The sequence below is a fragment of the Oncorhynchus masou genome, chromosome 32 (genome assembly GCF_036934945.1).
Source record: "Oncorhynchus masou masou isolate Uvic2021 chromosome 32, UVic_Omas_1.1, whole genome shotgun sequence".
Classification (NCBI taxonomy): Eukaryota; Metazoa; Chordata; class Actinopteri; order Salmoniformes; family Salmonidae; genus Oncorhynchus; species Oncorhynchus masou.
The window spans coordinates 52,664,854-52,680,719 of NC_088243.1; the positions used below are offsets into that span (position 1 = coordinate 52,664,854).

Consider the following 15,866-nt stretch of genomic DNA (forward strand, 5'->3'; position numbering starts at 1 on the left):
GAAGGAGTAGTCTCACAGACATCTATTTTACTTGGAATCACCAATTTCCATTATGTAAGGGGGTGAGGGTAACCTACACCTTGTTGCATTGCACTTTGTCCTTAAACCCATTGTGTAGTTCTCCATGCGCTTCTCGGTTGTTCGACTAACCCCTTTGACACTTTTTACTATTGTATAGAATGTGAGTCCCATGGTGAAGACTTGCTGCCAGCAACAATTCTTCTTTGTTTTAGCCAGTTTTATGAGTTGTAGAAAAACAAATTTTCCACAACAGCTATTTTAATCCATTTTAATATTTACAGATATAAATCCGGGAAGATCTTTTCTTCAAAACACCACCACAGGCACCTACAACTACCCACCACCCCAACAATATTTCACAGGAACTGCTTTTTCTAGATTACAGCAATACCTTTCCACAAATTTGTCCCTTTGCATCAAGTGACCATACCTTTAGACAAATCCTTTGCATCTTTCCTTTTTATCTATCCCCAACCCTGCTGATGTCAAATTTGAAAGATTCTCACAATACGAGGGTTGTGTGGTAGTCAACACGTAAATGTGTAAAGACAAGAAAATGGAAAGACCAAATTGTAGTCCCCCCATCATCCGGGCCTAAGGAAGAAGTCTATGTGTTTTCTTCAAATTACAGAGACTTGGACAGTGATTCTGACAAGTCATTTAAATTTATTCTGACATGCTAAAGGGAATAAATTACATTTTTTATAGAATGTCCAGCTGTAAAATAGCTAAAGCTGGGTCAGGGGGATTATTAGGGAGGGGGAGAAACAGTTACTAGTGTGCATCTGTCTTAACTAAAGGCTGTGAGAAATCCAAATTATTCTTCCCTCAAGACTCAAAGTATACAGAAATGTAAACCCTCAAACTTTCTTTGCAATAAAAAAGAACAAAAATTAGGGAACAAAAGGTCACTACTCTAAGCAGCAGTGAAATTTAGTTGCAGAGAAAGAATATTTTACAAGAGGATCTGCTTCATCGCAGGAAGAAGAAACAAAAACACCCTTCCCCCAAAATGATCAATTCAATACAGGGAAAGACAACTCTATAAAACTGAAGGGGTAAAAAGTAGGTTCTGATTCTTTAAAAAAAAAGTGTATATATATAAAAATGATAACCGAAGGGTGGGTGGTGTGAGGTCCTCTCAAAAACGGAACATTGATGCCATCCATCAAAGCAACTCAATGAATAAAAATGAAAAAATAAAAAAAACGACATTTGTCGATTGGCATTAACATCTCAAAATAAAAATAATTTGTGTCATTTTTTTTAAATAAGCAATTTCCAAACAGGTTTAGTCAAGTGGTGCCTAATTTATAATGAATATGCTTTTGTGGAGTTGATCTTTTTTATTCATTGTTTGAGACTTCAGAATACCAAGTACAATATAGTTAATGCAGCGTTCTAAAGAGGAACCTAGTAGTCACTAGAATTGTTTTCATCTTCACATTTGAAGCTCTTCTAGCACATATCAGCAGGCAGAATCTTAATTACCCTTTTTATGAAAAGAAACTAAATAAATCCAATGTTTGCTTAGTAAATACCCAGGATTCATTCATAAAGAACAGTTTCCGTTTACATCTTTCATTTTGCTTGAAAATGAGGGAGAAAATTGTCGTTTCAAAATGTTCAATCTGACTGACGTGTGTCTGGGTCATCGTGCCACGCTCGGTGACTGAGGGAATGGGGACAAAGCTGCTCTGACAGGGGGCCATGAGGTGAGGCAGGCACCCGAGCAGCAGATCTCAGAGGGAGAAAGTATCAAGGGGAAAGTATTGCAATGTGCACAATAACATCCACAGTGAGCCAACCATGTCTTATTTTCAGTTTTGAAGAAACACAAAAAAAATTAAAAAAAATCTTCAGGGACAGGACAATAGAGACGGCTACAGCTTCGTAAAATTCCATACCAAGCCGGCTTTCTGTGTGGATATAGTATATACATACCAATATATAGATATATGCAGAGCATGTTATCTATATAGAGCAATTACATATATAGTATATGGAACGAAAGTTCTTTTACAGGAAAAAAGGGTTGCCCACAATGCCTGGCAGGCTCTGGTGAATTTGATCCTGGAATCCGGGGTGTGATTGGAAGGCAAATCCTGCTACGGCCACTCGTCTTAATTTCTTTGTCTTACTGCTCAGAAACCTGCAAGAGAAACGAGAAGAGAGAGAGAGAGACAAAGAGACAAGAGGCCATAGGTTACACATCAAGTCGAACGGGTTATCTTCATCAAAAAAAGGGTTGAGCGACTGCTATCAACAAGGCCAAGTAAATGACGACAGTTTTCCAGCCCTGTAATAAAAAAGTGCCCAGTCATCAGTCCCGCTCTGCAGCAAGCTCGGCCCCACTGCTGCAGAGTGCCTGAGACGGGGAATCAAACATTTACTCTGAGACTCCTGTAATGAAGACATTCACCACCACCTTAAAAAGGTTCACAACTAGTGCAGGAGACAACAGCAGCTGTGTAGTGTACCGGGAGTGGGTATAGACAGAAAGACAAGTGGAAAGCGAATAAGGAAACAATGAGTCTTGTGAACAAAAAAACAAAAAAAATCTACTTTTAAAGGGCGTAGTTCAACCGAGATAACAAAAACACTTCTAAAAAGACAAAACGGGGATGTGATCTGCCTGTGTGAGACAACCTCCCATCATGCTTCACTGCAGTGAGAAGTAATCTTTACAGACAGCCATTACCCAATGACATGTATTCCCTCTCCATAGCCACACCCATGCAGCTCAGCAGCTGGCCTTTAGAGGCGCCAATCCAAAGGATAGGAACATGGGCAGAACAGGATTAGGTAACACTAAGATGTGTGAGGATTCCTCACTCTTTCTCATGGGCTTTGACATTCTTTTGTCTTCCTCAAGCAAGCCTTCACACCTTGATGATGCGTTCCGAGACTCACCGAGTGGGTTTAGATAACTGCAGCTCAAGTCTGGACATGATCTCGTCAGATCTGAGTGATATGAGAAGAATTTGACATGAACGCTCCTGAGTCACCTCCTGCTACAGCAATTCTCTCCGATGTGGTAGGATTCAAAGGAAAGGTGCAGTTTCGCTGCAGGCATTACATGGGAGTGTGTTCAGAGAGCCATCAGAGGATCTATCCGTCCGAGAAATAAACAAAAGTAATGGTTCTGAATTACACATGAAACGCTCTGGACCTTTCGCGTATTTAATGGACGTCAATGTGAGTCATTGGTTCGATGACAAAATATAACACACGGATATGAAGGAGGAGATCCCTGCCGTGTCAAGTGTCCGTATTATGTTTCGTTGGGAGTGGAGGGGCTAGCTGATGTAACAGATCAGTCACACTCACAGGGGTGAAAGGGCAGCTCAATTCTCCATATGCGAGCTATTAATAGAACACGCCTCTTCTAATACAGCAAATATCCTTTAGGAGATTTCACAGCAACATGACGATGACATTTAGGCCCTACACAGACACTAAAATGACCATGTGATGATCGATATGTTTCAAAGAGTAAAGGCCTGGGTCAATGGAGTATGCTATGAGCGTTAGCTACTTGCGTTTGCCTGATTATATCAACGTGGCATGCTCTAAACAACTATCATATAATACAAGGCAATGGAGCAATAGAGGGCTGAAACGCAAACTCACATTAACAAGGTTTCCATTGTTACAAGGCTAACAGAGTGGCCAAGTCAAATTGGTATCCAAGAAACCCAGCAAGTTCTTTCAAGCTCCAATACGTCGGAGCTTGACTATTTAAATTCCTGGCTGTGGCTACTCAGCACCCTTCACTTGCAGTGTTATCTTAAAGGGACAGAGAGTAGTAGAGAACAGATAACCGTCACCAGACCTTAGAAAGAGATGTCCTTTTATAGCTTTGCTTGTGAGCAAGGGGTTCCTTTAACAAAAAGCTCCTTTTTATTATTATTTTATAAAAAATAAAAAAAATCAGTTACGTAGGGAAGACTTTGATCTCTCCACCCCTGCAGGGAAGGCACATAAGCAGCGCTCAACTGTGCGCATGGAGTCCACATACTAAAACAGACATAGTGCACAAAGGATTAGACCAATACCACGTCATCAGCAAATCCTATTTATAAACTAGCCTCTTCACAGCACTTGTTCACTGCCATCATTGTGGGATGTGCCTTGAAAGAGAGGGGAAGAGAAAGGAGGGCGGACAGAGTGTCCTCCTGCTTTGATTTCATATTTAATGGCTTTCAAAGCTCTTCTCGGCCGAGCGGAGACCGAACACCGTCATTTGTCGTGCCCGGAAAGGGGCAGAAGAGGATTTGCCTGACATCATGGAGAAAGCATCTCATACAAGAAAAACTATAATCATCAGTAAACCTAAGCAACCGGAAGCCTTGTTTGGGACAGGATTTTACCAACAATACGTCACACAAAATGGTAGCCTCTCTGCTAAATCAGAGGGGCTGGCGTGCTGGGGAAGAGCAGGACTGATACACTGAGCCCTCTCGGGGGCGCCATCCGTGTCATGTCACCAACATACATCGGGCCTTTTTTCCCCCCCTCTCCAATTAACCTGCACTCAACCCCCAAAAACATTTTTGGTCTAATAATAAATACTTAATCCACATAGCTCGGATGATAACCATTGTGTATTGAGGACTTAATTCAGCCCTGCCTAAGCCGTCTGGACCAAGCTGGCACACATGGACTAATACACATGGAACGGAGGGAGGGCTTCATTAGAGTCCTCCATGCAGTGTGTGGATAAACGCATGGTGTGTGCGGAGCAGTGAGGTCTGATGAAGCCAATGCAACAGATATTATTAGTGGTGGTTTTAAGTAATAGGGGTTTGGCATTGACTTGAAGTAAACGTGGCTTTTACTACTAAATCTAATACAGGTCAGGTAGTTGGTATCCAACAAGGCCGCCCTGCAATTTCATGCCAGAGATTACAAATCTAAATGGGCTATAGCCTAATCCCTGTGGAAATCCTAGTCGTCACCTGATGAAAACAGCTTCAGGTTTTTTGAAAAATTGGTTTGACTCCTCCACCATCAACCCTGGGCACCCGGGATACCCTCTACGAGAGGGAGGGGGGCGACTGGAATTAAAAGAGGTCATTCAAGAGTCACATCACATGAGCACTAAAATTACACATGAAAACCGACAGCAATTTATTAACTATTGCACCAACATGTATGAAACCTTGATTAGTATGTGGTTAGAATCTCACTCCTGCTCAACCAAGTATTTTAGAGCATTCCAATAAAGATTAACAAGTGTTAGATCCAGGAACAATGATTGCGAGAAAGAGTGAATCATACATCCCATTAAGAGAAGGGGTTCATTCAAAAGAGCGAAATCACTATGATTTTAACATCCAAAGAAGATGATAAAGCCACCCCTTTGTCCCAGAGAAGAATAAAGACATTTGGGTACAAAGTTAGTAGTCAAATTTCCCAAGGACGTCTTTGCATCTGCAAGACAGACCAATTGAATTTCTCTTTATCTTTTGGGGGCCTCCTCGAACTAACACTTTTTTTCTCTCATTAATCTGGTGGGAGAGAACGTTCCAAATCCACTTGTTTTTTAACGTTTTTTTTACCACTTTGAAGGGGGAACGAAAATGAAAGCAATTGGTGTCTCCATTTTTGCACTCCAAACGTCGCTTGGCTTTTTGCTACTAACCTTTCATGTTACTCTTGGGTTTGTCAGTTTGCTTGCCTGTAGGGGTTTGTGCCTGTTGCCCCTGTCCCCCTGAGGACGCGGCCTGCTGTGCTGCTTTCTGCTTCAGCATTGTCCAGTCAAACGTGTAGTCGTACTGGTGGTTCAGGGTCCTGGACAAGCACACAAATACGTTCAGACATTGTCACACAGCTCTGCTTTATTAAAAATACCACTTTACTGTTAAGGCTGAATTTGTTGTTTTCAGCCTTCACATACATGAAAGCAGACTGACGACATACAAAACATAGGACGAACTGCTGTAGGCAGTTTAATTTTTATTTTTTTTAAAGAACACTTCACTATTAACATTAGTACAATCTGTTATTAACACAACGTTGTTCTGCATTGTGTGTCAACACTGAGAAGAAGAAAAAAAACATGACTTGGTGTGTGTGTTTCAGCTCCCTTGGGGACAGAGGTAAGAGGTTGAGAAATGATGAGCACCTGAAGAGAATGCGGAACAGCTGACGCAGGTACATGTAGTCAGGCGCCTCCTCAAACCGCAGCCCACGGCAGTAGTTAAGGTACATGGCAAACTCTGCAGGGAAACCCTGAAAACAAGAGTAGGAGATCGAATGTTATCTACTTATCCATTTCTCAACTGTTTTGGTTATTATACATTACAATGACAGTCGGCACCTAATCAATTTCTTTAAGATGTGTTTTGGTAACTGACAGAACAAAAGTGATTGTGAGGTTACACAAGTCACTCCACAGCCTAATGCAAGGCTTGAGAATGCACTCGCAGCCAGCTACTTAAGTATTTTAATGACCAATGGCCACTATGCTTTCAGTTCCAAGGCTATGCATAACAACCACTATTTAAAGACTGGATTAGATTAGCGCCTCCAGCCACCATATCTCTGCTCTTGTACACAGAGAGAAAGCCTTCACCCGTTACAATGCACATACTTCACTTGCTGATGTGGCCACTCGTGGACACCAGTAATCTCTGGACTTCCATAGTATCTACCGTTCTGTCCCTGTGAACCTGACTAAAAATAGCGGCACGGCGTGTCAGAGTTCATCAATTTAACACAGTGGAATCCCTTTACACAGCTGATTGAAATTATCAAAAGGTTGATGATTAGTTGATCATTTGAAATCAGCGGTATAGTGCTAGGGCAAAAACATGCACCCATTGGGGTCCCGAGGATCGATTTTGGGAAACACTGTTCTATGGTTTCACACGCTCACCTTACACAACACCTCGACTGGAGTCGACATCTTCTTCTCGCTAATCTTCTCGTACTTCTGTTTCTTTGTGGCAGCCTGTGGAACATGTGGGCGAGAAATGAAAATGTTGTGCACCACAGTTTAACACTACCCTTTGCAGTTTTCCTTCATCCCCAGCGAGATCAGTGGCTCATAACATAACAGAATAAGGAATTTGTTTGGCCTGATGTGATTTATAGCACTGAAAGAGCCACCTGAGGGCCATTAGAGAAAGTTGCGTTACTCTGTAAGACTACTCATGGGTCAAGTGTGTGTACACAAGTGGTGTTTCGCGACCTAGTCCATCTCGCTAGGCCGGGCAATTGGGCTGTATATGCATGTAAAGAAAGGCTTGGTGCTGAAGGTATTTCAGAAAGCATTCATACCCCTTAACTTATTCCACATTTTGTTTTTATTAACCCTCATTCTACCAGGTAAGTTGTGTTACAGCCTGAACTCAAAAAATATATCTCACCCATCTGCACACAATGCCCATAATGACAAGGTGAACAAGTTTCTCTGCTAATTCATTACAAATGAAATACAGAAATCTCATTTACATAAGTTTTCAAACTTCTGAGTCAATACTTTGCAAAAGCACATTTGGCAGCAATTACAGCAGAGTCTTTTCTGGATAGATTATTCTTAAACTCTTGTCAAATTAGTTGTTGATCATTGATGGACAACCATTTCAGGTCTTACCATAGATTTTCAAGTAGATTTAAGTGCAAACTAACTTGGCCAATCCAGGACATTCACTGCCTTCTTTTTAAGCAACTCCAGTGTAGATTTGACCTTGTGCTTTAGGTTATTGTCCTGATGGAAAGCAAACTAATCCAGGTACTCCTCTAGGATTTTGCCTGTGCATCGCCCCATTCCTTTTCTTATCCACAGTCCGTATTACAACCATACCCATAACATGATGCAACACCACTATACTTGGAAATATAGAGTGTGTCACTCAATGTGTTGTATTGGATTTACCCAAAACATAACACTGTTTTCATCTACCAATAGGTGCCCTTCCGAGGCATTGGAAAACGTCCCTGGTCTTGGTGGTTGAATCTGTGTTTGAAATTCACTGCTTGACAGAGGGACCTTACAGATGATTGTATGTGTGGGGTACAGAGATTAGGTAGTCATTCACAAATCATGCTAAACACTTATTGCACACAGATTCCATGTAACTTGCGAAACACATTTTTACTCCTTAACTTATTTAGGCTAACCAAAAGGGGTACTTATTGACCCAAGACATTTCAGCTTTTCGTTATACTGAACAAAACTACAAAACACAACAATTTTACTGAGCTGGAGTTCATAAGGAAATCAGTCAATTGAAATAAATTGGGCCCTAATCTATGGACATGACTGGGCAGGGGCACCCACTTGGGTACATTCCCCCCACAAAAATTGCTTTATTGCTGACAGAAATACTCAGTTTACTCAGCTGTCCGAGTGGCTGGTCTAAGATGCTCCCACAGGTGAAGAAGTAAGATGGAGGTCCTGGGCTAGCATGGTACACATGGTCTGCGATTGTGAGGCTGTTTGGAAGTACTGACAAATTTCCTAAGCAATGGAGGTGGCTTATGGTAGAGAAATGTAGATCAAATTCTCTGGCAACAACTCTGGTGGACATTCCTGCAGTTAGCATGCCAATGTCATGCTCCCTCAACTTCAGACATCTGTGGCACTGTGTTGTGTATCACAACTGCACACTTCAGAGTGGGCTTTAATTGTCCCCAGCACAAGGTGCACCTGTGTAATGATCATGCTTTTTATCAGCTTCTTGATAATCCATCCACTTGACAAGTGTGGCATATCTTGGCAAAAGAGAACTGCTCACTAACAGGGAAACACATTTGTGCAGAAAATAATATTTGTGTGCGTATAGAACATTTGGGATCTTTTAATTTCAGCCCATGAAACATGGACCAACACCTTACATATTGCGTTTATATTTTTGTTCAGTGTAATTTGTTCAAATTTCTAAAAACGTTTACATTGTGGGGTATTGTATGTAGGTCAGTGACAAAAAAAGCATTTTAATTTTAAATTGAGGCTCCCGAGTGGCGCAGCGGTCTAAGGCACTGCATCTCAGAGCAAAAGGCGTCACTGCAGTCCCTGGTTTGAATCCAGGCTGCATCACATCCGGCCGTGATTGGGAGTCCCATAGGGTGGCACACAATCGGCCCAGCATCGTCCGGGTTTGGCCCAGGTAGGCCATCATTGTAAAGAAGACTGTTCTTAACTGACTTGCCTAGTTGAATAAATGTTAAATAAAAAATAAAGTTGTACCAAAATGTGTAAAAAGTCAAGAGGTATGAATACTTTCTGAAGGCACTGGACCTAACACCTTGCCGAGGACTTCAGTTTCAAGCACTAGTACTGCAGGCTGCTGTTACATGTAAATTAGACGAAGCACAGGCGTTGTGTACCCCATTTAACCCTGCTCGTTGTAAATTAAGAGCCTCACTCACACTGATTTTTGCCATGTCAGAAAGGGCAAAGGTACATTATGTTGTAAATGCAAGTCTAGGTGAGGTTACAATAAAGAGTATACAACTACATTCGAGGCACCCCAATTCTCTACAGGATATGTGCATTTAAAAATAAGGTAGCTAGTGGAACCTCTGGGAAGTAGCTGACCTCAAGGAACACTACAACTTGAATGGAAAGTTAGGGATAATCTACTAGTAAGACTCACTAACAAGCTACCCTGAAATGCACGAGGCACATCACACAATGTTAAATTGAATTCACTGAAGTTGTCAGAGGACAAAACTACTTAAACCATTCAGCTTGAGTAAAAAATGAATCCAATGTGAAGTCATGAGAATGGTAAAGCGGCTGAAATTGAATTGATGTTATGAGACAGCTTGGGGGGGGGGGGGGGGAGTAAAAAAAATATTTTAAAAAGCCTAGTAGCAGGAAAAGTGGCGGCGAGTGAATTAAATATTAACCACCTATTTAGTGGACAGGGGGCCCTAGAGTACCTGCCTGGCCTACCTTTAGTCCCTGCCAGGGCAGGCTGGTTCTGTTGAAATACATCAAGACGTATCCTAGCGACTCCATGTCATCTCGGCGACTGGAAAGAAACACATTTCATTCAGTACATGTACAGAGCTAATACATCTCTGTTGGTTCAAGCGCAACACATTTCACATTCATCTCAAGGCCTTTTGTAACAGCTGATCTGTACCAACTTCCAGACCACTGACACCATTTTACCATTTTGAATTATGAGATGCCAATAGGGTGGGGTGTCTATCCTGTTAAAGTGCTTTAACAGAAATCAATCCTTCTCTCCTTCACAAATTTTGTTTTAGGGGCACGGCTTAGTGAAGCAGCCACATCCTTTGTTTTTTCATATCCCAACTGAATGCTTAAAATGACAACATGAAAACATAAAAACGCTTGTTTAAACAAGGGAACTATAGGATTTCTAACCATGTTAAATTCTATTAATCACAAAAGGTAATGTTCGCAATGAACCAAGGTTATGAAAATTACTGCAAGCTTCGGTTGCTGCAATGCCATAATGGTATGTCAAAAGATAAAGTAGGGGAAAAACATCTCCAGTCTGACTTAATTGCTTTACATTACATCCCAATCCAGAGCAATGTGGATAAGGGGAGCAAGATTGATCTGGCTAAATTACATGGCCCCATTGGTAAAAACTGGTAATCTGGGTCAATGGGAAGTGCAGCCGTTTGGTGGCAGCTAGATTCTAGTGACCAATGGGACCAGGTTGACCATCATGAGAACAAGTCCTTCGAGAGCCACTCTGCAGTCTCAGCAGGAACAAATAAAAGCTCCTTCACGCCACAAAAAAACAAAACAATGGGTAGATACCAATATAAGTGGGGAAAGAGACCCATTAACCAACATAATTAGTCCTAGGAACCTAGCCACTGTGGCCTATACAAACGAGGAGGATTAGAGAATATCCAGCGAAGGCTGAAATATATTACTGTGTGCTGAACTGTTCTTACCTCTGCTCGATTCCCAGATGTGCGTTGATGCTGGCATAGCGAGCTGTGCCTGTGAGGTTTTTGTCTTCTCTGTAGGGTATGTGCTGTCGTGTCCGGTTGTCCCGGTATTTTTTGGCCAGACCAAAGTCAATGAGGAACAACTGTAAGGGGGGGGGGGGGAGAGAAAAATAAAAAATACAACACATTTTAAAGTTATCCTGATTCAGAGGAGCGGTTGACAAAATTGGAGGCTGGAGCTGTGAGAGACCATGGATCTATTCTTCCAATTTCCTGCTTTGCCTGGTGTACCATTTGACTAGAAAAGCAGCCATTCTCAAGGCCCCTCATTGTTATCTATGAAAACAATGCTGGCCATATGACGGCAGGATCAGGAAAACACCCAGGGGTCAAAGTCTGAGGCAAATTGAATTTCTGCAGGAAACTCAAGAACGTTTCTCCCTGCCTACTAACAGCCCTCTAAGGTTGTTGAAAGTGTCGGCCTTCAAAAGTCTGTCTTGGATCGGAATGACATCTAAATTTGTGGACTGCCTGCCATACTACTCCACTCTACTGCCCACGCACAACTGCAAGTTGCAGTCCCTGAGAAAATGCCTCGCCCAACAGAAGTGTTTGACTGACGGCTGCCGTCGTATTGAAACGGATCCACTCAGCCATGCCTGCTTGCTTGGCTCAGCCAGGGATTCAAACATTTCCTGTTGTCAAGACAAATAGCTACGCCAGCCGTAAAATTTTATTTGGCCGCTTCCATCTGAATTCTGGTCGGGAGAAAAGGCAGCGCCACACAGAAGAGTCCACTTGCTGCAAACTAACACTCACTTTACCACGTTATTCATTAACGTGAGCCTTTTTCTTCCGTGCTGAGGTACCTTTTGTTCAATAGGAAGTTTATTGCAGGCAGAATGGAACATTTGAGAGTCGATAAATACACAATGTAGCAAGGCGAGTGGCTACCCTAAATAGCATATTCCAGCTTTCATAGAACAAAAGCATGGGAGCTTCCATTAAACCTACTTCGTTTAAACAGTAAATCATGGATGTCATAAGGTGAATTCACCAATTTGTAAGTCGCTCTGGATAAGAGCGTCTGCCAAATGACTTAAATGTAAATGTAAGAATGCCTTAAATTGAAGTAAGCTGCTATCTGGTAAGATATCGGTCAACTATTGAACCTACAGAGCATGCACAAACAATGCGTACAGTCAAAGGATTGCTGAAAGTTAGTTTTATAATTTGAACAATAAAAAATGTGGTCCAAATAGACAACCTTTGTATTGTTCACAAAAAAAGTGGCCTGTTCTGTGTCAGTTACCTTGCAAAAAACACTTAAGAGCTCATCTCACAGGACAATGACCTTCACAATACATACATGTTGGTATCAGCTCTAACATGCCGAGTCATTACGATTCCTTGGATTTCAGTTCCTACTGGACCAATGTGTGTCAACATACTGAAACATTAATCTTAAAAACAGCCATAGTGACTCAACAGGCCTATCCTAACAAACCAAACTGTGAAACAAAGTAGCACAAATCTAGATACTTTTAAAGCTAAGTCAAAGTATGCATCATCATTTTCTGACTGGGGGTTCTGGTTGTGCAAAGCCATACTAGTAATTAGCCTTCAAGCACAGTCTAGTTCTCTTCCAACTTGATGTTGAACTGTAGGTCTGCGAGCGCACAACTCTACCCCACCCATCTACCGCGCAGGTCCTCATTCAGGCTTTTCAGGCCCTGTATTTCCAAACACTCCTTTTTTTCTGCGCATTGTGCCTCTGGCTTCTGGCCAACAGTTGTCCAGGCTAGGCAGCCTGTGAAGTCAGCAGCAGTCTCTTAACAGGCAGCTGGTTCAGACCAGCTCGAATGCTGCCACATAGCCCTCTGTTCCAGAGCAACTGGCAATCACCACAGCAGTTTTCACAGCCACATGGCCCAGTTATCCCTTCTCTGTAATGCTATGGTGCAAGTCATATAAACCAAGTAGCTACAGTTGTATTGAGCAGACAGAAAATCTTTAGGAACTTGACAAATTGCAGTGATCTCACCTCAATTTTAGCTCGTTTTGGCCAGCACGGTCCCTTGAAATGGACACACTAGTCATAGTGGTTAGTGACTGATATTTTCCTTGGTTGAGCATTCTAAAACCAAGAAGGTGATGATAATTTGGAAAACCAGGAAGATAAAATAATCTTGTGTGTAGCAGGCACTTAAAACTCAGTGAAACAGCTCCAAGGAAATGGAAAAGCACCCAAAATATCAATTAGCGCCATGACCACTTCAAATGAGAGAGCGTGTCCCTTCAAAAAAAATTATATAATAATCATAACCTAGAAAATTCAACATCATCTCCGCTACTCGTCACCATGTCCTTTATCCACCTACTCTCAGATCCCTGCAATCTGGATTTGGTGTTAATCTCTAGATCTGTTTAACATGTGTGTCTGGTTTAATGCCAATACAGTGGTCATAAAATAGTGACCAAATCAAATAAATAAAAAGTAGTAGTACTGCTTCTAAATGGTGTAAAAAAAAAAGAGGTAAAGTTTGAAAAGTAAAAAAAAAAAAAAAAAAAAAAAAAAAGTCAGAATTTGGGGGAGTATTAAGAGGCGGTTGTGGTTTCAGACCTGGTTTAATCCTGAGAAAGATGGGTCCTGAGAAGAACTAACAGCCAAGCTTCTTTTCCTCTTCCCCACTGGAGATTCTAAACACTGAACAAACAATAGAGGGTGCAGTGCATCAAACAGGATAGCTGACAACCCCACAAGGCCAGCGCAGACAGGCAACACCAAGGCTCAGAAAAAGAACGGGAGGAGAGGTAGGAAAATGGGAGGGGGAGAGAAAGCCCAAGGCCATCCTTCGTCCACCAGCAAGCATATGAGCTAAAATCAGAGGAGTCAGACTATGGGAGGACTTCCTAGAGGAGTCAGCCTGGGCTTAGTTGCAAGCCAGTATTTAGACTAAGCAGATGGGGGGGTCCTGCAGAATATACAGCCCACACTGACACACCAATTTCATTCAGAGGCAGAACTGAAGACAATATAACCGCCAAATCCCTAAGTTATTTTATCTTGCTATAAAAAAGTAAAACACCTATTTCCAAACCTGTTTCACGATTTTGACGTTGCAGTGGCTTTTTGATATTGCAGCATTTAACGCTAGCAGTGCCACACCAGTAGAAGTGCTTTTTACAATAATCATTAAACAAATTTGGAGTAACAGTCTGTCTGGGTACAGAACACAATATGCAGTTGACTTACTGGCACAACTAGGGTTAAAAGAGGAGGCAAATAATTAAGGCCATTCCCTAAAATGGGCACGCATTTAACAATGTGTGAAAAAGCTTTGTAAAAAAACAACAAAAAACGCAGCCACCCAACCCCACTACCTCCTTGAGATCTCACAGGAAGCAATGAATCAAATAATTGTTTAATAAGTTTATTCTGATGGCTTGGAAACGGTGGAAACCTTCAGTAAGGAAGAGGGTAGAATACTTTGGAAAAACCCAATCTGGCAATGAGCAGCTCTACAGCGCAAAACAGAGGAAAAGCGTGCAGTCAGAAAGGAGCATGAATTCATCTGCATGGTGTAGATTTAGCATAGCTGCGAGAGACGCATGACAGGACAGCCTTTGTGATAGTGGCTCTTAGATTCCAATAGAGCAGCCCAGGACAAAGCAACAAAACAAGCAATTAGTTTACAATGATGCCAAGCTGAGTATCACTCTCCAAACCATAGGGAAAAAACTATTGTTGGCGAGGTGTACACTTGCAATCTATTAAAGAGTGTGTGGGAGGGGGAGGGGGGGGGGGTTAAAGATTAACTATTACTCTTCACTCTACTGTTAGTCAAATGTTAGATTTACATCAATGGCGCTATATGTCCAAATGAAGACTACTTCATAAACACACTAACTGAATTAAAAGGCTTTTGGGTACAATAAGCACCATTGTAGAAGAGCAGGTTGGAAGCAGAATGCAGAGTGAGTTCAGGTGAAGAGAAAGGCAGTTGATTTAAACATCAAGAGGATAGAGTGGGGTTCGCAAAAGCTACTGCTCTGCCATGTCTTCCCATCCATTGAGTTCAGTGCACATCCTACGCAAGACTTCTCAGGCTTGGGTGTCAGAGCTTGCAGTCCAAAAGGATTGTATGCGCACCTATATAAATGTTGGTGGAGTTTAGTAAAAAAAAAAAAATTAAAAACAAGAAAATAAAGTGACAATTTCATGTGTATGTAAAAAAAAAAAATAAGCTTGAGGCTGGCATTCACACAGACACACAATGGTAAACACTTATTCCAGACAGCACTGCCAGAAATGGTAATACAGGCTTCAACGCTCGAGTACCCAAAAGGTACTGCTTCGTTTTGATTAGACTAGCCTGCCGCTATCTGATAAGTTTATATCACATAACACTAACAACCTCCACAGTTCACGTGGACAGGTATGTGGTAAAACACACACATTCCTGCTTTAACTTTGCCAAATGTTGCCTGTCTGCAAGGGCTCAAAATAGTAAGTTATTTAAAAACAAAATACAAAATCAGGCAACTTGAATACAGTTGGTATATGAAAAAAGAATCAAAAACGCCTTAATTATTTTCTGCAAGGGGGAAAAGAATAATTGAGATTACACATCATGCAGAAGCCTTTTTTTTGTCTTACTAACACCTGTCTATGATCTGAAAGAGATCCACAACTATAAGTAAACTGAGGGCTTGTATTACCTGGTCATAAACGCACCTTAATGTGTCTACCAAAACCATTCCATCCTTAACATGTGGACTAAACCAACCAAACAATTAGCCTTAAAATGGCCATTACCAAGGACACGTAGCGTATTCAAAGAAAATAAAATCACATGATTTGCCTCACTGAGGATTATATTTTCTACAGAAGAATACTTGGCACCACCAAAGCGTACAAAAACAAGATCATTTGGGCTACTTGTATCACT

At 41.6% G+C, this 15,866-nt stretch overlaps 1 protein-coding gene across 6 annotated transcripts in view; it reads right to left on the reverse strand.

The window, feature by feature from the left end:
* Positions 1-275: 275 nt before the first annotated feature.
* LOC135526185 (casein kinase I) overlaps positions 276-15,866 on the reverse strand; it is a 30,089-nt gene continuing 14,498 nt past the window's right edge. Inside the window, exons 5-12 of one of the 6 annotated variants that reach the window (XM_064954337.1) lie at positions 13,538-13,621; positions 10,918-11,057; positions 9,932-10,010; positions 6,905-6,979; positions 6,152-6,258; positions 5,705-5,817; positions 4,983-5,081; positions 276-2,173 (exon numbers count right to left, since the gene is read on the reverse strand). In XM_064954337.1, coding sequence (XP_064810409.1) covers positions 5,035-5,081; positions 5,705-5,817; positions 6,152-6,258; positions 6,905-6,979; positions 9,932-10,010; positions 10,918-11,057; positions 13,538-13,621 — 645 coding nt within the window. In that variant the 3' untranslated portion in view covers positions 276-2,173; positions 4,983-5,034. Of the gene's footprint in view, positions 2,174-4,982; positions 5,082-5,663; positions 5,818-6,151; positions 6,259-6,904; positions 6,980-9,931; positions 10,011-10,917; positions 11,058-13,537; positions 13,622-15,866 lie in introns of those variants that run through there. The other 5 variants (XM_064954335.1, XM_064954340.1, XM_064954338.1 and 2 more) reach the window with 5 other exon arrangements.